The 22,500-nt window shown below is 44.8% G+C and overlaps 3 protein-coding genes across 10 annotated transcripts in view; all 3 read right to left on the bottom strand.

The window, feature by feature from the left end:
- The window catches only part of LOC120560203 (uncharacterized protein C5orf34 homolog), a 15,933-nt gene extending 15,173 nt beyond the window's left edge, over positions 1–760 (bottom strand). For all 3 annotated transcript variants that reach the window (XM_039802472.1, XM_039802471.1, XM_039802470.1), the window contains exon 1: positions 194–760. In XM_039802472.1, coding sequence (XP_039658406.1) covers positions 194–493 — 300 coding nt within the window. In that variant the 5' untranslated portion in view covers positions 494–760. The remainder of the gene's footprint in view (positions 1–193) is intronic.
- A 3,808-nt stretch (positions 761–4,568) lies between these two features.
- rnf34a (ring finger protein 34a) lies at positions 4,569–13,364 on the bottom strand. 6 transcript variants are annotated; one of them, XR_005639438.1, is made up of 9 exons: positions 13,136–13,363; positions 11,978–12,196; positions 10,081–10,431; positions 7,733–7,795; positions 7,078–7,273; positions 6,785–6,855; positions 6,617–6,646; positions 5,289–5,330; positions 5,028–5,123 (listed from the first exon to the last, which is right to left on the bottom strand). XR_005639438.1 is itself a non-coding variant. In XM_039802500.1 (8 exons), exons 1-8 carry the CDS (start codon positions 13,139–13,141, stop codon positions 4,936–4,938), a joined length of 1,095 nt encoding a protein of 364 aa, XP_039658434.1. In that variant the 5' UTR covers positions 13,142–13,358; the 3' UTR covers positions 4,569–4,935. The 6 variants fall into 6 exon arrangements, 4 of the variants coding, with proteins under 4 accessions (XP_039658434.1, XP_039658435.1, XP_039658438.1 ...); XM_039802500.1 differs by lacking the exon at positions 6,785–6,855 and having other exon boundaries at positions 4,569–5,123; positions 13,136–13,358; XM_039802504.1 differs by lacking the exon at positions 5,289–5,330 and having other exon boundaries at positions 5,013–5,123.
- Positions 13,365–17,989: 4,625 nt separating this feature from the next.
- Positions 17,990–22,500, bottom strand: part of LOC120561110 (lysine-specific demethylase 2B-like) — a 24,592-nt gene continuing 20,081 nt past the window's right edge. The window contains exons 10-11 of the mRNA XM_039804062.1: positions 21,223–21,441; positions 17,990–18,475 (exon numbers count right to left, since the gene is read on the bottom strand). Of these exons, the coding sequence (XP_039659996.1) occupies positions 18,294–18,475; positions 21,223–21,441 (401 nt within the window). The 3' untranslated portion in view covers positions 17,990–18,293. The remainder of the gene's footprint in view (positions 18,476–21,222; positions 21,442–22,500) is intronic.

The following is a 22,500-nucleotide window of genomic DNA, read 5'->3' on the forward strand; positions in this document are numbered from 1 at the left end:
AAGTCCAATATTTCTCTCTGAAATGTATAGCGGAGTAAAAGTAGAAAGTGACATGAAAAGAAAAGACTCAAATAAAGTACAAGTACCTCAACATTTGGTACTGAAGTACAGTACTGGAGTAAATGTACTTAGTTACATTTTAACACTAGAAACCTGGTGATCTAACAACTCTTTTGTACAGAAATGTTTTCACCTTGTAAGAGCTGACGGTGAACCTGGTCCTCTGTCGGAGTCTCTCGGCTGGTTTCGGAGGATGTCGGAATCTCTCGGCGGGTCTCGGAGGATGTCCGGAGACGTCAGCGGGTTTCAGCAGCGTGAACTCACAGCCACACGGCGACAGCTGGAGCTGGGCTCCGGTTCCGTACCGAACATCCACCGACTCATCCTCGAACAGAACCATGGAGCTGACAGCGGCGCTGCCCTCCATCTGAATCCCGGACTCAGGCAACCTTTCCCGGGCTGCCGTGGAGCTGACAGCGGCGCTGCCCTCCATCTGAATCCCGGACTCAGGCAACCTTTCCCGGGCTCGCGCAGAGTCGGCTCCTTTGGCTCGCGGTTATGGCTTGAAATGGCCAAATTACGCTAAATCTCGGCTAATATAAAAGTATAAATTTAATATTTCGCCCCAGGACGCGCGTGTTCGGTCCTCGGGAGAGTTTTAATCCAAACCACGATCTGTTTCCTAAACTTAACGGGTAGTTTTGGTGTCTAAACTGTCGCCACCGTAGCTGTGTGTCCTCGCGCTGAAAACCAAACTCAAAACACTGTGACGCGTCCACACGTCATCAGATAGAGCCGATATTATAATTTTTTTGTATAATTCTATATTTTCCTAAAAATAAGTAGTGTATTACTGTTTGTTCGCATATGTGTAATGCATACTATGTTTAAATACAATTAAAAAAAATCTCCTACGTGTTATTAAACTGAATGTTTTTATTTTTGTTTAAATATTCCAACTTTAGATTTTTTGAAATATTCAGATTTTTTTTTTAAATACAACTTTATTTGTAAATAAACCTTTTTTTTAAATATTCAGACTTATTTTTGTAGTAGTCGTTTTTGTTTAAATATTCCAACTGTTTTTTAAATTAATTCCAACTTTTTGTTTTTTAAATATTCCAACTTTTTCTCAAAATATTCAAATTTCTTTTTTCCCCTAAAATATTCCCACTTGCTTTTGTAGTAGAAAGAACACAAACAGACGTTAATTAAAATCTTTAATTACCAAAATAAAAAGTTAACATTCCCAAATACAAAGACGGAACCTCAACTCTTCTTCGTGATCTCTATTAGCAGCAGAGATGTTTCTCAGTAATTAAGAAGGTGAAGAAGATGAAAAACCATAACGGTGTCATACAGCTTCGTGTCATGCTCTGGGAGCAATCATCTGATCTCACACAGTTCAAATCAAAAGGGGAGGAAATATAGATATATACACATCTCATATGGATCGTTACATTATATGTAAATACTTGATACTTTCTATACCACACGGTGTCAGTGGACTCTAATACATCACTCGTACATGAGAGGAAACTATGGGATGGAATATGTCTCAGTGAGTTTATATAAACACATTGAACATCTGTGTGTAACTGTGGAATATGCAAATACACACAAACAAGTTCTACACAATATATCTGTTAGTACGTTACACACATTATTTATGAATGAATGAAAAGCTTCTTTGAACACCTGACTAACCTTTAGATGAACATGATAGACAGCTGGGATTGACTGGTGATTGGTCGGCCGGGTGTGGGGGGCGGGACTTTACCGCAGAAAAATATTTTAAAACAAATCTGAAATTTTCAGTCATTTTTCTCGTATTTTGACATTTATTCTCCAAATATTCCAACTTCTGTAAAAAATAAAAAATAATATTCAGTTTTTTCCCCCCGTAATATTCTGACCTAAAATATTTCAACTTTTGAAATAATAAAAAGAATAAATTCGGATTTTTTTCCCTCAAAATATACCAATTTTTACCATCTTTCTCCTAAACTTAAGTGGAACATCTTCCTAACAACACAACTTATTCATTCATAAATAATGTGTGTGATGTACTAACACACATATGTTGTTTATTAGTGGAACTTGTGTATTTACAGATTACACATCTACACACAGATGTTCAATCTGTTCACATATCTCAGCCCATCCCATAATCTTCACCCCCCTCCCAACAATATACACCAACCATAAACCACCATAAACCACACCATAACAACTAAAACATTCAGATTATCTGCTGAGAATCAGCCGGATGTTTGGATGAGTTAGCACCGCTTTGTCTGAGGTTAGCTGTTGCTAGGTGACCACATATCTAATATATATATATAACCTTATATATATATATATTTGTATATATATTATATATATGTGTGTATATGTGTGTATAGGTTAGCTGTTGCTACACTGTAAGAAATAACCAACAGAGAGTTCTGGCAGCTCGTTACTTTAAGAATGATTTCACCCGTCTCAACATTTTTGTTGCTCTTCATAAAGTTTTTTTTTTTAATGACGTTTGGTCACTTTTTTTCCCGCTTTTGTCTCCCTCCTCTTTTTCTACGCTGTTTTCCAAAATTTGTGAAATTTTTCCCCAACGTTTTGTCACTTTTATGTCGTTTTTGTCGCTTCAACTTCAACTCAGCGCCCAAAGAATTTTACTAAAACTAGAACAAAAGCGTAAAACCTGAAGATTGGTGGTTTCTGAGGCGCTTTAAACTTAAGTTGGAAAAAAAAGTGACGAATCAGAAAAAAGTGTTAGAGAAAATCAATCGAAGTATAAATTCTGCAGATTTTCACCGCCAAAAAATGTAAAATGAAATTTTTTTCTAGTTTTTCTATGAAGATTTGATGCTTTTTATTCAACGCTCTACATTTGGTTGTGGTTTTATATGTGTATTTAGTTTTTTTATGTTCTGTGAAACAAATAAACAAAATATATATATAAAAATCATATCGTACTATTCATACTGGACCTGTTTCAGAGACTAATGTTCCCATCGGTCACTCAGACACAACCACGTGGAAACAGAGCGTCCAGGTTGGAAAAAGGAAACAAAGTTATTCTTTAAATGGAGTTTATCTGCAGATCTGAGGCTGGGGACACGTGCCTTAGGAATGCCACACATTCTTTGATTCGATAAATCAGAAGAAAAGCTAAAACAGAGATATGTTAAGTTGAGGAATGAGTCGTAGGAGGATACGATCCTACGACTTAAGGTACCTACGGGGTTAGAAATGTCCCAGTGTGTTCATGGGAACAGATTCCACATCTGTGTGTAAATCTGTAGTCTATAAATATGAAACACGTTCCACAAATACAACAAACAATATATCCACAGTACGTTACACACAGTTACAAATACATGAAAAGCATTTGTTAACATCTTTCTTTTCAACTTTCAAATCAACACGTAGAGTCGACTCACAGATAAAAACTGGATTCACAAATGTCCGTTTGAAAGTTGCAAATGTTACAAAGATGTTCACACAGGTGAGAAGCCGTACATTTGCAAGACTTGTGGGAAAAGATTCTGTGATGCTTAAGCATTAATAAAGGCATAGGAGAACTCACACAGGTGAGAAGCCGTATTCCTGCAAAACATGTGGAAAAGGGTTTGGGAGTAGTAGTGGCTTGTTGGCTCACATGAGAAGAGCCCACACAGGTGAGAAGCCGTACGTTTGCAAGATCTGCAAGAAAGATTCGGTGACTGTTCGGTTTTAAAAAAAGCACGAGAACGCACACAGGTGTAAAGCGATTTTCTGGCAAAACATCGAAAAGGTTTAGGACAAAATAGTGTCTCGTTGGTCCATGTGAGAAGATATGTCACTCTCTGTAATACCTACTTTGAACTGCGTGGCGCGAGAGAGAGTTGATTGGGATATATGATCTCAACGCTAGATGGGAGAAATTCCCACACATTGGACCTTTTAAGATTAACAAGGACCTAAAATCCATGTACCTCGAATAGTATTTGATAGTTCTTACTCTATATTAGTGATGTGCAATACTGAAATATTTGGTATTGAAGTAAATACAGGGTCAATATCGTCGGTACCGATACTTTTTAATAATTAAGGAGGGTGAATTTTCATGACCTTTAGCCTAAGTGTTGTTGTGATTTTACATTTGGATTATTAAGGTAAAACCAAGGAGAGAATTTTCATATGCTTGTATAAATGTGTTGCATCTTACAGCCTTTTTACAAATTATACAGCTTGCCATTGTTGAAATACTTTTTATTTGTAAGTTTGTGTGATTTGAGATATGTATCTGTGGAACTTGTTTGTGAATTTGCCGATCCCAGATTTGTGGAATGTGTTTAACTCTCCTGGTGTCCCCAGGTCTAATCTGACCCATTTTCAAAAAGTTTCTATATCAGAAATGTGGGTTTCTTTCAACCAAATGTTAAAACAAAATAACGTGGATGGTTCCCTACAACGCTCTTGAAGTTAAATACATGATCAGTTCACTACTTCCATTGAATTTGGGTCTTTTATTAAATTTTATAGCATGTAAAGAAAATTTTTTATAAAAAAAACGCTGAAAAACGTAGGAATCAAATGTCAAAAAAGTGACAAAAAATGTAAAATCTTTAAAAAACGTAAAAAAAGCGCAGAAAAATATTGACAGAAACTTTGAAAAAAAGTGACGAAGATGTCGACCAAAACGTTGGAATCGTTTTTTACATTTTGACCCAGAAAAACAAAAAGGAGGACAGGGAAGACAACACAGGGTTAATATTTACAGATTACACATTCACACACAGATGTTCACACATAATGAGACATATGTAACCCCGTAGATAACTCTGTTCATAATACTTCAATGTGCAAAGAAGGTGAGAGTTGTAGCATCCACAGGATCAGAGTTTTGTGTGTGTGTGTGTGTGTGTGTGTGTGTGTGTGTGTGTGTGTGGAGCGTTAGGACTTGAAGACGTGCACGGCGCGGACCACGTACTGCCGGCAGATGGGACACTCGTTCATCCTCTTGCCGCACTTGGTGCAGGTGACCATGTGACCGCATTCCAGCAGGACGCAGTCGATGACACCGTCCATGCAGATACGGCACAGACCGTCGTCATGGAGCGCCAGAGGACTCTTCTCACCATCTGACACACACACACACACACACACACACACACACACACACACACACACACACACACACACACACACACACACACACACACACACACACACACACACACACACATTAGATTGTGTAAGGTAATTGTTTAGTGATGTTGCCGGCGGCGACAGAGGGATGAGCTTACCGGCCACAGCGCCATTGCAGAGAGTAGGGGGGGGGGCCACATCTTTAGGGAAGAAAGGAAGAGAATCACTCTACTGGGGTTACACTAGAACCATCTAAAGTAGCACAACACAATAATATGAAGGGACAAACAAACTCTCACACACCGTCTGACTTGCAAAAGTCAACTTAAAGTGCTCCCATATTCTGCTCATCTTCAGGTTCATAATTGTATTTTAAGGTTGTATCAGAATAGGTTTACATGGTTTAATTATCAAAAAAACACCATATTTTAGTTGTACTGCACATTGCTGCAGCTCCTCTTTTCACCCTGTGTTCAGGTCTCTGTTTTAGCTACAGAGTGAGACCTCTCTTCTTCTGTACTATCTTTGATTGCACTCGCACATGCTCAGTAGCTCAGATCGTAGCTCATGTCAGCTAGCTCCATAGACAGTAAAAGAAAGGCTGTTTCTCCGACTTCAGTCAGTTCCAAGGCAGGATCAGCTGGGAGACTTCTTCTAAACCAGGGAGCACATGGAAGTAGTTCTTCTGGAGATTATGGTGAACTAGTGTGTGTTGTAGCAGTGTTTTGCTATTGAGAACGAGCTAGCATGCTAACGGTTAGCCCCCTAGCCCCCTTCGTCTCGGCTAGAGCCGTAGAAAGCCGTGCAGATGTTGACCAGCTCACCAGGAGACTGAAGGCAGGACACATTCAGAAACCAGATCTCACTCAGAACACCATGGATGGATTTTTTTCTAAGTTTGTATGTGTGTGGAAGCACCAGAGACACAAAAGAACACCCCAAATCACCAGAAAAAGTGATTATTTTTTTCATAATATGAGCACTTTAACTCTACTGTTGTCTTCGGGTCAAAGTTTCTATATCAGAATTTGGGTTTCTTTCAACCAAAGTGTCAAAAAAAAATAACATGGATGGTTCCCTACGAAGCTCTTCACAAGTTAAATACATGATCAGTTAACTACTTTCACCGAATTTGGCTGTTTTATTCGTTTTTGATAGCATTTGAAAGAAAACTGATAAAACAGTGTTGAAAAAAGTGACAAAAAAAGCTTAAAAAACGTTGGGGAAAAAAAAAAAACGTCAAAAAAGCGCAGAAGAGAAGTGACAAAAACATCGGGATAAGGGGAAAAAACTTAGAAATAAGCGTCAGAAAACGTTGTGTAGTTGGCAGAAGGTGAACGCGAGGGTTAAATGAATGAATCTCTGAGAGGTCAGGCAGAGGGAAGGAGTTTCTCTGCAGCTCTGAGCAGAAGTACATGTCTTCATATTGTCAGAGGAAGCAGAGGTTTGACGTTTCTATGGTTACTAACAGGAAGTGGTATCTTACCTGAGGTTACAGTACTGCTCACATTCTCCCCTGCAAGAAACAGAGACAGTTATCACAGCGAAATATTCTGCTCAGTCTCAGGTTCATACTTTTCTACTAGAACACGTTTAAAAGTGTGTGTGTGTGTGTATGTCTGTCTGTAAATAAACGCTCAATAAGTCACTGAACCTTCATTGCAGCCGGGGTATGACTGTTCCAGCACTTTGTGCCTTCATATACAGCGTAGCTGTGACTGTGGGCTGAACGTAAACATAACGGTTGTAACTTTAGTAACTGTAAACATTACATCTTCCTAACATTTGCAACTTTACAACGGACATTTGTGGATCTCATTCTACACCTCACGTGTGTGTAATGAACGTACAGACAGACAGATAGATAGACAGATAGACAGATAGACAGATACTGGGTGTCTGTGGAAGTTGTTTGTGTATTTGCGGACTGGGCCCTTTGTAACGTACGTGACCTCCGGTTGTCCTGGGTCTCCCGGTACAGGCGGCCCACGCGCTCCACCAGCTCCCACTTCTCACAGCAGCCCGAGTAGTTGACGAAGTTCCTGGCCAGGATCTCCTTCAGCTGGCGGACGGACAGATCCTCCACGTCTCGCAGACTGGACACGTCCGACAGAGACGCTCGGCGCCGCGTCGGAGGACTGACCTGAGGGGACGAGAGGACGCCATGGGTCAGGAACGCAACGCAACCACGCCGGCAGACTCCCCGCACTCAAACACTCCGTATTCATCAGGTGGTAGCCTTAATGTTTAGCTTAGGGGTCCAAACGGGCTACTAAGACCTTGAAAAAAGCTACTAAAACGTTAGAGAAAATAGTCAATGCAGCCTATATGTAGCCTTCATGCGGCCTATATGTGGCCTTCATGCGGCCTATATGTGGCCTTCATGCGGCCTATATGTGGCCTTCATGCGGCCTATATGTGGCCTTCATGCGGCCTATATGTGGCCTTCATGCGGCCTATCTTATTCTGTATTGCTGTACTGTATTGAATGTGTAACTGTATGTTGTCCTGTACGTGTATGCTTTTCTTGGACAGGTCGCCGGTGGAAATGAGAACCTGTTCTCAACGGTCTACCTGGTTAAATAAATGTTAAATTAATCACCTCCGGAGTGCGTTCGCCGGCGTCCAGGTTCAGCAGAGACTCAGACGTTGCATCACCCGAGTCCTGCAACACAGAAGAAGAAACACACACCTCCTGTAAAACATAGAAATAGAAGACTGTCCTGTTTCTACTCCAGTAGAGTAGATGAGTGTTATAGAAGTCTGAATATTAATGATTACGCCCTAATATTAGTCCTATTATTGTTGTCCTATTATGTCAGTGACGTGGCAGGGTGCTCAGAACCGTAGACCGTATATAGACTGGACCAGCAGGTCCCGAGTCTCTGGACGGAGACCAGTGAAGGATATCAGAAGTCTCTTTCCCGGTGCTGGCTGAGCGTTACTGAGCAGCCTCCAACTGAGCTTGAAGACGTAGATGTGACGTGAGCAACCTGTCTGAAAGTGTGAAGTCTTCTGGTAGCTGTGCCGAGAGAAATCTCAATCATTCCCAATCTTACAGAGACGGAGAGCGTAGGTATATGTAAGGAGATAACATAGGCACAGGCTAATTACTGATCACTAACATGCTAGTTAACATTAGTCATTACTGATCACTAACATGCTAGTTAACATTAGTCATTAAACCTAAACAGATAATGGAAGTCCAAACTGCCTGTGAGCTTCTCCTGTACTATACGGTAATTCCTCTACTGTGTGACAGTAAGTCTCGTGGTTATGACCCAATCGTTAGCCTATTGTTATAAAAGCGTCTGCTACGGAGCCATAACGTGAGCTACAAGGTAATGGAGCCTTTTATACGTTGTTGTGTTTCTTTAGAAATAAACAACGGACAAATAGAGTCTTTAAACGCTTCAGATGTAAAGTTATTCTCTGTCAAAGTGACGTCAGAATGAATGGGAGTCAATGGGATGCTAACGGGAGGTGACGGCTTTGTAGCATCAGAATCTCCCCATAGGAGGTTCGAGTTGTGGATGCTTGCCTACCCCCTTGATCAAAATGGAGGGATTTTGTCGAGTGAAGTCCTGATTATTTACATGGAGTCTGGTGGAGATATGCTGGCTCTATACACGCTAAAAGTCCTGATTATTTACATGGAGTCTGGTGGAGATATGCTGGCTCTATACACGCTAAAAGTCCTGATTATTTACATGGAGTCTGGTGGAGATATGCTGGCTCTATACACGCTAAAAGTCCTGATTATTTACATGGAGTATGGTGGAGATATGCTGGCTCTATACACGCTAAAAGTCCTGATTATTAACATGGAGTCTGGTGGAGATATGCTGCTCTATACACGCTAAAAGTCCTGATTATTAACATGGAGTCTGGTGGAGATATGCTGCTATATACATGCTAAAAGTCCTGATTATTTACATGGAGTCTGGTGGAGATATGCTGGCTCTATACACGCTAAAAGTCCTGATTATTTACATGGAGTCTGGTGGAATATGCTGGCTCTATACACGCTAAAGTCCTGATTATTTACATGGAGTCTGGTGGAGATATGCTGGCTCTATACACGCTAAAAGTCCTGATTATTTACATGGAGTCTGGTGGAGATATGCTGGCTCTATACACGCTAAAGTCCTGATTATTAACATGGAGTCTGGTGGAGATATGCGCTCTATACAGCTAAAAGTCCTGATTATTTACATGGAGTCTGGTGGAGATATGCTGGCTCTATACACGCTAAAAGTCCTGATTATTTACATGGAGTCTGGTGGAGATATGCTGGCTCTATACACGCTAAAAGTCCTGATTATTTACATGGAGTCTGGTGGAGATATGCTGGCTCTATACATGCTAAAAGTCCTGATTATTTACATGGAGTCTGGTGGAGATATGCTGGCTCTATACACGCTAAAAGTCCTGATTATTTACATGGAGTCTGGTGGAGATATGCTGGCTCTATACACGCTAAAAGTCCCTGATTATTAACATGGAGTCTGGTGGAGATATGCTGGCTCTATACACGCTAAAAGTCCTGATTATTAACATGGAGTCTGGTGGAGATGCTGGCTCTATACACGCTAAAAGTCCTGATTATTTACATGGAGTCTGGTGGAGATATGCTGGCTCTATACACGCTAAAAGTCCTGATTATTTACATGGAGTCTGGTGGAGATATGCTGGCTCTATACACGCTAAAAGTCCTGATTATTTACATGGAGTCTGGTGGAGATATGCTGGCTCTATACACGCTAAAAGTCCTGATTATTTACATGGAGTCTGGTGGAGATATGCTGGCTCTATACACGCTAAAAGTCCTGATTATTTACATGGAGTCTGGTGGAGATATGCTGGCTCTATACACACTAAAAGTCCTGATTATTTACATGGAGTCTGGTGGGCGTTCTTGCTACACGCTGAAAGAGCAAGAAATCAGACCTGGTTGGTGTCGGAGCTGTCGCTGCGGCTGATTGGCTGTCCCTGCGCGGCAGCGAGCGGCGACAGCTCGGAGGCCGACCGCGCGGCGGACGGCGAGCCCACGTCCTCCTCCTCATGGTTGCCGTGGTGACACAGCACCAGCTCCACCAGGTCCTCCTTCTCCCTGCAGGTTTCCGTGGAGACGTTGCGCAGCAGTAGATACTGTCGCAGTTCTCGCACCCGCAGACGCATCAGCCGCGGGCGCTGGAACGCCGTCGCCCGTAGCAACCGGCACACGCCGCACCGGCGGAGGTCGTCCTGGAGCTCCGAACACACGCAGCAGAAACTCTTCCTGCAGTCAGCGCACATATACTGCAGGGAGACAGGTAGGGAGAGACAGACAGGTTAGTTAGAACACACGCAGCAGAAACTCTTCCTGCAGTCAGCGCACATATACTGCAGGGAGACAGGTAGGGAGAGACAGACAGGTTAGTTAGAACACACGCAGCAGAAACTCTTCCTGCAGTCACCGCACATATACTGCAGGGAGACAGGTAGGGAGGGAGACAGACAGGGAGAGACAGGCAGGGAGACATGTAGGGAGACAGGCAGGGAGAGACAGGCAGGTAGGGAGAGAGAGAGAGACAGGGAGAGAGACAGGTAGGGAGACAGGTATGGAAACGGAGGGAGACAGGGAGGGAGAGGGGGAGGGAGAGGGGAGAACAGGGGGAGGGAGAGTGAGAGAGAGAAAGAGAGAGAGAGAGCAGAGAAAGAGTGAGAGAGAGACAGGGAGGGAGAGAGGTAGACAGACAGACAGGTAGAGAGACAGGTTTGTGTATTAATCCACCATGCACCATGTGAAGTAAAAAAAGATGCTTGACAGGTAGATGTGTAGTCTATGTTAGGGCAGTGTTATTGTGGTAGGTTAGCTTGTTTAGTAGTACAGGTAGCTGTTAGAGCTAGGAGTGTTAGTACTAGGGGAGGGTATGTACAGAGTGGTGTTTAACTATGAGTCTGTACTAGTATGCGCTGTGAGTACTATGAGAGTGGCTTATGTGGCTGTAGTAGTATTCAGTAGTACTGGTGGTAGTATGCTGGTATGTACTAGTGCAGCAGGTAGTCGATTGAGTTGGTGTAGTACTATCACATAGTAGTATCTGGGGTATATGTGATGTTTGACTGTAACAGTAGCTGGTAGTACTATTAGCTGGTAGTACTATGAGCTGGTAGTACTATGAGCTGGTAGTACTATGAGCTGGTAGTACTATGAGCTGACAGTAGCTGGTAGTACTATGAGCTGACAGTAGCTGGTAGTACTATGAGCTGGTAGTACTATGAGCTGACAGTAGCTGGTAGTACTATGAGCTGGTAGTACTATGAGCTGGCAGTAGCTGGTAGTCGATAGGCTGGTAGTACTATGAGCTGACAGTAGCTGGTGTTACTATGAGCTGACATGTAGCTAGTAGTACTATGAGCTGACAGTAGCTAGTGGTACTATGGCTGAGGCTAGTACTATGAGCTGGCAGTAGCTGGTGGTACTATGAGCTGGTAGTACTATGAGCTGACAGTAGCTGGTAGTACTATGAGCTGGTAGTACTATGAGCTGACAGTAGCTGGTAGTACTATGAGCTGACAGTAGCTGGTAGTACTATGAGCTGGTAGTACTATGAGCTGGTAGTACTATGAGCTGACAGTAGCTGGTAGTACTATGAGCTGACAGTAGCTGGTAGTACTATGAGCTGGTAGTACTATGAGCTGACAGTAGCTGGTAGTACTATGAGCTGGTAGTACTATGAGCTGACAGTAGCTGGTAGTACTATGAGCTGGTAGTACTATGAGCTGGTAGTACTATGAGCTGGTAGTACTATGAGCTGACAGTAGCTGGTGGTCTGGACCTGGACCTGGACCTGGTACCCACCTTCCTCCTGAAGACAGAGAAGGCCTGACCGCAGGCCTTGCACACCGGACTGGGGCTCCCTGAGCTGCTGGGGGGGTACGTGGAGTACCCCGCGCTGGGGGCGAACCTGAAGGGTCCCGCCCCGGCCCCGAACCCCGGCTGCTGGCCTCTGACCGCCCCGGTGCCCATGACGTCATTCAGCAGACCACAACATGAAGCCCACATGGACGAGGCTCCTGCCTGGCAGTCAGAGAGCACCCTCACATTAATCCCTGATCTGACAGCATCATACAGTATGGCTGCTTACTGCACAACATGTGCTGACAGGAACAGATTATTATTCTAAGTGTCTGACAACATTATGGGATGGATCCCTACAGAGATAGACCTTTTAGTTAAAGAGTAAGATCCTTTTAGTTTAACATGAAACAGCCCCGAAATCACCATCACCAAACTCCACCAGACTCCATGTAAATAATCAGGACTTTTATCATCGTAAAATACACTTCATTCAAAGTGGACAGAAACTAAATAAAACTACCAAAAGCCGTTTTGGTTCATCTTTCCACTGTTCCAACAATCACCACTCTGGTTTGGTTGAAATAAACCCTTAATTCACCCATTTACATGTGGAGATATGCTGGCTCTATACACGCTAAAAGTCCTGATTATTTACATGGAGTCTGGTGGAGATATGCTGGCTCTATACACGCTAAAAGTCCTGATTATTTACATGGAGTCTGGTGGAAATATGCTGGCTCTATACACGCTAAAAGTCCTGATTATTTACATGGAGTCTGGTGGAGATATGCTGGCTCTATACACGCTAAAAGTCCTGATTATTTACATGGAGTCTGGTGGGCGTTCTGGCTAAACGCTAAAAGAGCGAACAGTTGACTGCCAACACAAGCACACAGTTAATGTTACAATATGTTTGATAACCATCACATTCAAACACATTTAGCTTAATTATTTAATGCTTAACATCTCGGTTAAATTCGATGTTTAGTCGAAGCTGTCACGTCAGAGTTGACCGTTATTATGAGCATTAGCAGCTAACAGGCTAACGTTAGCTCCCCCGTTGCATTAACCGTAAGCTCTCGTTAGCTCGTAGCTAGCTAACTAAAGTAGCTTAGCGGAGCTAAACCTGGATCAGAGGGACAGTAAAGAAAAAGGCACCTTCATTGCAGCTCTGGCGTTTCTACCGTGAAGGAGGAGACTGGCGGGGCAAACATTTCAACATGGAGCATCATCATCATCATTACTTCTTTAACTGCCTGAATGCGTCCTGATGAGAGCAACGGCCGAGACCCGAGCACCGCTTCTGCCGCTGCCGCTGCCACCGCTTCTGCCGCTGCCACCGCTTCTGTCGCCCCTTCTCGTTGACTCTAATCAACCTTCAGAGAGCGGTGAACATCCGGGCACTTTTGCTTACGTCAGCGGATTTCGCTCATTCCGCTGTTCTCATAGGGAATGAATTGCATCGTTCCGCTCTGCCGTTATATCAGCGGCCTGCGGAAAGCCAGCGTCTGACGCTGATGCGGTCTTTTTTGTTACACATTGACACTTTTTTCTTTCTTTTTAAATATTATTTATATACTTATTGACACTTGTTTTCTTCTTGTATATACCGGTATATATTGTAACAGTATATGGTGTAATAGTGTTGACTGTTTTGCCTAAAAAAGTGCCAAAAACAGCCCCAAAACGCTGTCATAAATGTGCCCAAAACAGTTTGGTTCTTCCACGTAGCGCTACAATATTATTGACTTATTGATTTATCTCTGTCTCTAGTAATGAAGTATCAGCGCCCTCTGCCGGTAAATAAAAAGCTTACAGCAGGGCGCTGATTGGCTGATCCCCCCCTGCGCTGATTGGCTGATCCACCCAGCCTCCCTCCCCTCCCCTCCCATGGCTCCATCATCATATGAAAAGTGAAGAAAGAAACTGACTCAGCGATGGTACAAATGAAATTCTTTTAATGCATATTAGCACTTAGTTTTTGGGATTTACAAATATAAACATGATCACGTTGACCTGCGGTGACAGATTACAGCACGACACACACACACACACACACACACACACACACACACACACACACACACACACACACACACACACACACACACACACACACACACACACACACACACACACACACAGTACGGAGTCATTATTTAAACATATGCAGAACAGTTCAAGTCTGTCCTAAACCTGTGTTGTCCCCTCGGGTCAAAGTTTAAAATTAAAGGGTCATTTCGGGGGCTTTCAACCTGGTCTCTCTGTCTCCATGTTTCTGTGTCTGAAACTAGTCCAGAATTAAACAAGACCCGGGCTGTAATGTAACCCTACAGGACTAATGGGTCGCTAGCGCTTACCCCACCAGACTCCATGTTAATAATCAGGACTTTTAGTGTGTATAGAGCCAGCATATCTCCACCAGACTCCATGTAAATAATCAGGACTTTTAGCGTGTATAGAGCCAGCATATCTCCACCAGACTCCATGTAAATAATCAGGACTTTTAGCGTGTATAGAGCCAGCATATCTCCACATGTAAATGGGTGAATTAAGGGTTTATTTCAACCAAACCAGAGTGGTGATTGTTGGAACAGTGGAAAGATGAACCAAGACGGCTTTTGGTAGTTTTATTTAGTTTCTGTCCACTTTGAATTAAGTGTGTTTTATGATGATAAAAGTCCTGATTATTTACATGGAGTCTGGTGGAGTTTGGTGATGGTGATTTCGGGGCTGTTTCATGTTAAACTAAAAGGATCTTACTCTTTAACTAAAAGGTCTATCTCTGTAGGGATCCATCCCATAATGTTGTCAGACACTTAGAATAACAATCTGAGTCTGTCAGCAGCAACAACAGCCTTTTAGTTTGAAAACAGATCAAACTTTGACCCGAGGAACAACCGGAGCATTTTGGAGAAAGCAGATGTTTTAGTTTCAAACCATCCTGATAAAATGATTATTAAGTTACTGAATAACTGAATAAATACAAACTGGAATAGAAAGAACAATCAATAAATTAATGTTGAAATGTTGGAGAAAAGCCATCAAAACCCAACAGTCAACAATTCATAAAGATCTGAAGGAAGAGAAGAGAAACAGAAGAAGAGACTGGAAACATTAATGTCTGCATGAATGGATGAGTTCTTCTGTCTCTAAAATGTGGATCAGTGTTTCCCAAAAAGTCCAAGATGAACATCCTCAAATGTTTTGTCCACAACTCAGAGATCTTCAGTGTCCAGTCCCAGAGGAGAGAAGAGACTAGAAACATATTCACATTTAACGAGCTGACATCACACAGTTTACCTGTTCTATTATAAACTCAATGGCTCAGGCTGATTAATGGATTATCAGAATAGTTGGAGATTAATTTAATGGTTGATGATCCGTTAACCGAGACTGAAAAACACCCACAGAAGTCGTTCGCTCCAGCAGCAGTTACGTCCTGTAGTTTATTTCAACACGTAACGCTTTTTTGTCGCTTTTTTTCAACGTTTTTGTTGCTTTTTCCTTGAAAGACACATTAGATCTGCTAACGAGGTCAGCTCAGCTAACGAGGTCAGATCAGCTAACGAGGTCAGCTCTACTAACGAGGTCAGATCTACTAACGAGGTCAGATCAGCTAACGAGGTCAGCTCTGCTAACGAGGTCAGCTCTACTAACGAGGTCAGATCAGCTAACGAGGTCAGATCAGCTAACGAGGTCAGATCAGCTAACGAGGTCAGCTCTGGTAACGAGGTCAGCTCTGCTAACGAGGTCAGCTCTGCTAACGAGGTCAGCTCTACTAACGAGGTCAGATTTCCTAACGAGGTCAGCTCTGCTAACGAGGTCAGATCAGCTAACGAGGGATATTCCGATGTCTGTGCAGGAGGAAGGATACCATATTATATTTATATTTATTTGATTAGATAAATAGTAGCAGTAGTAGTACTAGTAGTAGTAACAGTATTACCATAGAGAAGTTGAAGGTATTTTAAAAACATTAAAGATTCAGGGCTTTGGAGAAAGTATTCGGGGCTGGAGCTTCCCCCTAAAAACTCCCCCATCAGTGGTATGTCCCAGCATCATTCTGCCCTATGCTAATGTTTCTAGTGGCGTCGCCCTCTAGTGGCCGTATAAGAGCGCCAAATGTCCTGGTAGTGAATTTACAAATCCTACCATGGCCACGCCAAGACCCGCCCTTCAATCGCTCCTATTGGCCGGGCGTCCATGCTTACACGTTCAGGTCCTATCCCCCTGACCAATCGGCTATCCTAACCTTAACCACTCAGGGTCAAATGCCTGACCCCGACCAATCGGGCTGCTTCGTAGGGCGGGTCTCGGCGCAGGGACCAAACAGAGCTACGTCACGTTCTGCGTCACGTGGTCACCTTCAGGAAGTGATGTCACGTCTGATTTGATCCCAAACCTCCGTCTTTTTATCACCTTCACTCAGTAGATTTGGTGTTTAAACCGAACCAAACTGGGACCGTCTCACAACGTTAACCACGTGGTTAAAATTCGCCACCGTTACCGTTACCTTCTCTCGAAAGTCACTAAAGTCTCGGAAAACGCAAAACAAAAGCTTCAAACAAAAAAAAAGGAAGAAAAATTTGGGTAAAAGTTACAAATATGTAAAAAAAAAAAAAAAAAAAAGACAAAAAGTGTCGGAAAATGCAACTAAAACTTGGAGCCTTTTTTCACGTTTAAAAGTCGAAAAATCTAAGCGACAAAAACGTCTGATTTTTAACCCCAAAACTCGGTAGTTTTGGGCAAACGAGACTTTCAATCCAAACCAAATCCAATCGCTTTTTCAACCGTTTTTTTACAGACTTCTGTGGTGCTTTTTTATGATGTTTTTGGCGCTTTTCTCCGGCTGGATTAATGGACAGATGGAATGAAGTGTTTGCAGCTGTGAACTGGAATATGAACCGGTTTCCTCCGTGTTATCGTTCTGGGAATATATACTCCACATATTGGGGGCGTAGTTGTGATAATTTAGTCACATATTGATGTTTTCTGTCAGTTAGTTTTGAGGTCTGATACTGAAGTCCCATTAATGTCCCATATGAAGGCCGTCTGCTGCTGAATCTGCAGAACAAACTAGAATCTAAAATATGGATCAGAGTTTTCCTCCCGTTCTGTCGCTTTTCTTCTGCGGTTTTGTCTGGGTTTTTTCTTCTGCGTTTTTTATTTTTTTTTTTAAAAGTGACAAAAATGTTGAGAAAAAAAAGACAAAAGTGTTGGTTAAATGCAACTGAAACTTGGAGCCTTTTCAGTCAGTTTGGGGTCTGATACCGACGTCCCATTAATGTCCCACATGAAGGCCGTCTGCTCCTGAACCTGCACATGTAGATCAGGGTTACTCAAGATGTTTTTTTCCTCCTTTTTTATCATTTTTTTCCTCCGTTTTTGTCATTTTTTTCCTCCGTTTTTGTCATTTTTTTCCTCCGTTTTTGTCATTTTTTTCCTCCTTTCTTGGCACTTTTTACAACAACAAAATTGCAACCGTTAAGTTCTCTTGAAACTTCGGGAAAAAAGCGACAAAAACAGTCTCGGAAAATGCAACTGAAACTTGTAAGCGTACGGTGAGTTTGGTGTCTGATGTGAAGGCCGTCTGCTCCTGAACCTGAACACTCACCACCAGATGCTTTTATAAAAATACTGAGCTCTCAAATATATAAAGAATAAAAAATAAAACAAGCCAAACGGTCAAACACGAGCAAGTGATCCCCGCGTGCTGCGTCCTCTTCTCCGGTCCGCTGAACATCCGTCTCTCGTCTGGTCTCCGTAACGCTGACTCAGGAAGATGATCTCAAAATGCTTTTCACTGATCTGTACGTGTGTGTAACGTACGAACAGAAACAGAGTTTATCTGTGTGTGTGTGTGTGTGTGTACACAGAGAGATGTATAATGTAGGGCTGCTCCCTCTTAGTGGACTAGTCGACTAATCGGTGGTTTTGGTCTTAGTCATCTTAGATCTCTGTACTCCATTAGTCATGTCTGATGCTGTTTTCATGCTGAATGACTGATTTCCAAGAACCGTACGAGCTCATCTCTGGTAAACACAAGAATTAAAGTGGTGCTTTTAACACGACTCTTAGTGGAGAAACTCTGATTTACAGATCTGTCGATTAAATCAACTAATGGATCAGTCAGACAGTTGACTGAGTGATAGTCGACTCAGAATCTCTTCAATTGAGAACAGCCCTGGTAAAATGAGACACATCCCATCCCATAATATACTGTAAGTGCGGAGGTGTGTGTGTGTGTGTGTGTGTGTGTGTGTGTGTGTGTGTGTGTGTGCGTTGTGTGTGTGTGTGTGTGTGTGCGTGGGGACTAGCAGGTCTTCTGCAGCAGTTTGTCCTCCGTGAGTCTGAACGGGACGCTCACGGACATCTCGGCGATGAAGCGCTCGCACGCCGTGCGCGTCACCTGCTTACAGAAGCGGAGGTCGATCTGACAGATGCTGCCGCAGCGCTTGAAGAAGGTCAGGGAGTGGTCCGTGACGCGGTTACACACTGGAGGACACAGAGAGGGGACAGGGAGGGGACAGAGAGGGGACAGGGAGGGGACAGAGGGGGACAGAGGGGGACAGAGGGGGACAGGGAGGGACAGAGAGGGGAGAGGGGACAGGGAGGGAGGAGGGGACAGGGAGGGGACAGAGAGGGGACAGAGAGGGGACAGAGAGGACAGAGAGGGGACAGAGAGGACAGAGAGGGGACAGGGAGGGGACAGAGAGGGGACACAGAGAGGGGACAGAGAGGACAGGGAGGGGACAGAGAGGACAGGGAGGGGACAGAGAGGGGACAGGGAGGGGACAGAGAGGACAGAGAGGGACAGGGAGGGACAGGGAGGGGGACAGAGGACAGGAGGGAGGAGGACAGGGACAGGAGGGGACAGGGAGGGGGACAGAGGAGGACAGGAGGGACAGGAGGAGGGAGAGAGGGGACAGGGAGGGGACAGAGAGGGGACAGGGAGGGGACAGAGAGGACAGAGAGGGGACAGAGAGGACAGGGAGGGGACAGAGAGGGGACAGAGAGAGGGACAGAGAGAGGGGACAGAGAGGGGGAGAGAGAGGGGACAGAGGGGACACAGAGGGGGGACAGAGAGGACAGCGGTCAGAAACTGCAGCTTTCAATTCAGTTCATTTCTGTGTGTGTGTGTCCCTGTCTGTGTGTGTGTGTGTGTGTGTGTCCCTCTGTATGTGTGTGTGTGTGTGTGTGTGGACCTTCTGTGTTGTGTGTGTGGTGTGTGGCCCCCTGTTATGTGTTGTGTTCGTTTTAGTGTTCTGTGTGTGGTGTGGGTTTTCTCTGTCTCGTATGTGTGTGTTGTCCCTTCTGTTGTGTGTGTGTCGCTTTGTTGTTTTCCCATGTGTGTGTGTGCCCCTCTCTGTGTGTGTTGTCTGTGTGTGTCCCTTGTCTGTATGTGTGTGTGTGTCCCTTGTTATGTGTGTGTGTTGCCCCTCTGTCTGTATGTGTGTGTGTGTTGCCCTCTGTCTGTATGTGTGTGTGTGTGTTCCCCTCTGTCTGTTTGTGTGTGTGTGTCCCTCTGTCTGTATGTGTGTTTTTTTTTTTTTTTTTTTTTTTTTGTGTGTGTCCCTCTGTCTGTATGTGTGTGTGTGTGTCCCTCTGTTTTGTATGTGTGTGTGTGTGTCCCCTGTTTATTGTGTGTGTGTTGTCCCTCTGTCTGTATGTGTGTGTGTGTGTGTGTGTCCCTCTGTCTGTATGTGTGTGTGTGTGTGTCCCTCTGTCTGTATGTGTGTGTGTGTGTTCCCTCTGTCTGTATGTGTTGTGTGTGTGTCCCTCTGTCTGTATGTGTGTGTGTGTGTCCCTCTGTCTGTATGTGTGTGTGTGTCCCTCTGTCTGTATGTGTGTGTGTGTGTGTGTCCCTCTGTCTGTATGTGTGTGTGTGTGTCCCTCTGTCTGTATGTGTGTGTGTGTGTCCCTCTGTCTGTATGTGTGTGTGTGTGTGTCCCTCTGTCTGTATGTGTGTGTGTGTGTCCCTCTGTCTGTATGTGTGTGTGTGTGTCCCTCTGTCTGTATGTGTGTGTGTGTCCCTCTGTCTGTATGTGTGTGTGTGTGTGTCCCTCTGTCTGTATGTGTGTCCCTGTGTGTCCCCTTGTGTGTCTCCATGTGTGTCTCCCCGTGTGTCCCCCTGTGTGTGTCCATGTGTCTCCCCCTGTGTGTCCATGTGTGTCCCTGTGTGTCTCCATGTGTGTCCCCCTGTGTCCCCGTGTGTCCCCCTGTGTGTGTCCATGTGTCTCCCCCTGTGTGTCCCCTGTGTGTCTCCATGTGTGTCCCCCTGTGTCCCTGTGTGTCCCCTTGTGTCCCTGTGTGTCTCCATGTGTGTCCCCCTGTGTCCCTGTGTGTCCCCCTGTGTGTCCCATGTGTGTCCCCCTGTGTCTCCATGTGTGTCCCCCTGTGTCCCTGTGTGTCCCCCTGTGTCCCCGTGTGTCCCTGTGTGTCCCCCGTGTGTGTCCCCTATGTGTCCCTGTGTGTCCCCCTGTGTCTCCATGTGTGTCCCCCTGTGTGTCCCCTGTGTGTCCCCCTGTGTCCCTGTGTGTCTCCATGTGTGTCCCCCTGTGTGCCTGTGTGTCCCCCTGTGTGTCTCCTGTGTGTCCCCCTGTGTCCCTGTGTGTCTCCATGTGTGTCCCTGTGTGTCGTCCTGTGTCCCCCTGTGTCCCTGTGTGTCCCCCTGTGTCCCTGTGTGTCCCCTGTGTGTCCCCGTGTGTCCCCCTGTGTGTCCCCCTATGTGTCCCTGTGTGTCCCCCTGTGTGTCCCCCTGTGTCTCCATGTGTGTGTCCCTGTGTGTCCCCTGTGTGTCCCCCTGTGTGTCCCCCTGTGTGTCTCCTGTGTGTCCCCCTGTGTCCCTGTGTGTCTCCATGTGTGTCCCTGTGTGTCGTCCTGTGTCCCCGTGTGTCCCCCTGTGTCCCCGTGTGTGTCCCCGTGTGTCCCCCTGTGTCTCCCCTGTGTCCCCCTGTGTGTCCCCCTGTGTCCCCCCTGTGTCTCCCCCTGTGTGTCCCCCTGTGTCTCCCCCTGTGTCCCCCGTGTGTCTCCCCCTGTGTCTCCCCCCTGTGTGCCCCCCTGTGTGTCCCCCTGTGTCCCCCTGTGTCTCCCCCTGTGTGTCCCCCTGTGTCCCCCTGTGTCTCCCCCTGTGTCCCCCTGTGTGTCCCCCTGTGTCTCCCCCTGTGTGTCCCCCTGTGTCTCCCCCTGTGTCCCCCTGTGTCTCCCCCTGTGTCCCTCTGTGTGTCCCCCTGTGTCCCTACCCGACAGGTTGATGTCCATCAGCGAGTCTCTGGTGGTGGTCCCGGCGGCGGTCAGCAGGTTGACCGACTGGTCGTTGATGTGGTTGCAGTAGCTCAGGTCCAGCGTGGACAGAGACGCCATCTGGCGGCAGATGAGACGCAGGGACGTGTCCGTGATGTCCAGCCCGGCGAGACGAAGGTCCCGCACGTTACGCAGCTTGCAGCGGTTATCCAGCTGACCTGGGACCACAAACAACCACAACTTACAGTCAACACAGCGGTCTACCAGAGCTCTACCACAGGCCTGTCCCAAGAAATCCATTAATCGCATGTGTCTGACAACATTATGGGATGGATCCCTACAGAGATAGAGCTTTTAGTTAAAGAGTAAGATCCTTTTAGTTTAACATGAAACAGCCCCGAAATCACCATCACCAAACTCCACCAGACTCCATGTAAATAATCAGGACTTTTAGCGTGTATAGAGCCAGCATATCTCCACCAGACTCCATGTAAATAATCAGGACTTTTAGCGTGTATAGAGCCAGCATATCTCCACCAGACTCCATGTAAATAATCAGGACTTTTAGGCGTGTATAGAGCCAGCATATCTCCACCAAACTCCATGTAAATAATCAGGACTTTTAGCGTGTATAGAGCCAGCATATCTCCACCAGACTCCATGTAAATAATCAGGACTTTTAAGCGTGTATAGAGCCAGCATATCTCCACCAAACTCCATGTAAATAATCAGGACTTTTAAGCGTGTATAGAGCCAGCATATCTCCACCAGACTCCATGTTAATAATCAGGACTTTTAAGCGTGTATAGAGCGCATATCTCCACCAGACTCCATGTAAATAATCAGGTTTTTAGTGTATAGAGCCAGCATATTTCCACCAGACTCCATGTAAATAATCAGGACTTTTAAGCGTGTATAGAGCCAGCATATCTCCACCAAACTCCATGTAAATAATCAGGACTTTTAGCGTGTATAGAGCCAGCATATCTCCACCAGACTCCATGTAAATAATCAGGACTTTTTAGCGTGTATAGAGCCAGCATATCTCCACCAGACTCCATGTAAATAATCAGGACTTTTAGCGTGTATAGAGCCAGCATATTTCCACCAAACTCCATGTAAATAATCAGGACTTTTAGCGTGTATAGAGCCAGCATATCTCCACCAGACTCCATGTAAATAATCAGGACTTTTAGCGTGTATAGAGCCAGCATATCTCCACCAAACTCCATGTAAATAATCAGGACTTTTAGCGTGTATAGAGCCAGCATATCTCC

Source organism: Perca fluviatilis, chromosome 6 (assembly GCF_010015445.1).
Source record: "Perca fluviatilis chromosome 6, GENO_Pfluv_1.0, whole genome shotgun sequence".
In the NCBI taxonomy this organism is placed as follows: domain Eukaryota; kingdom Metazoa; phylum Chordata; class Actinopteri; order Perciformes; family Percidae; genus Perca; species Perca fluviatilis.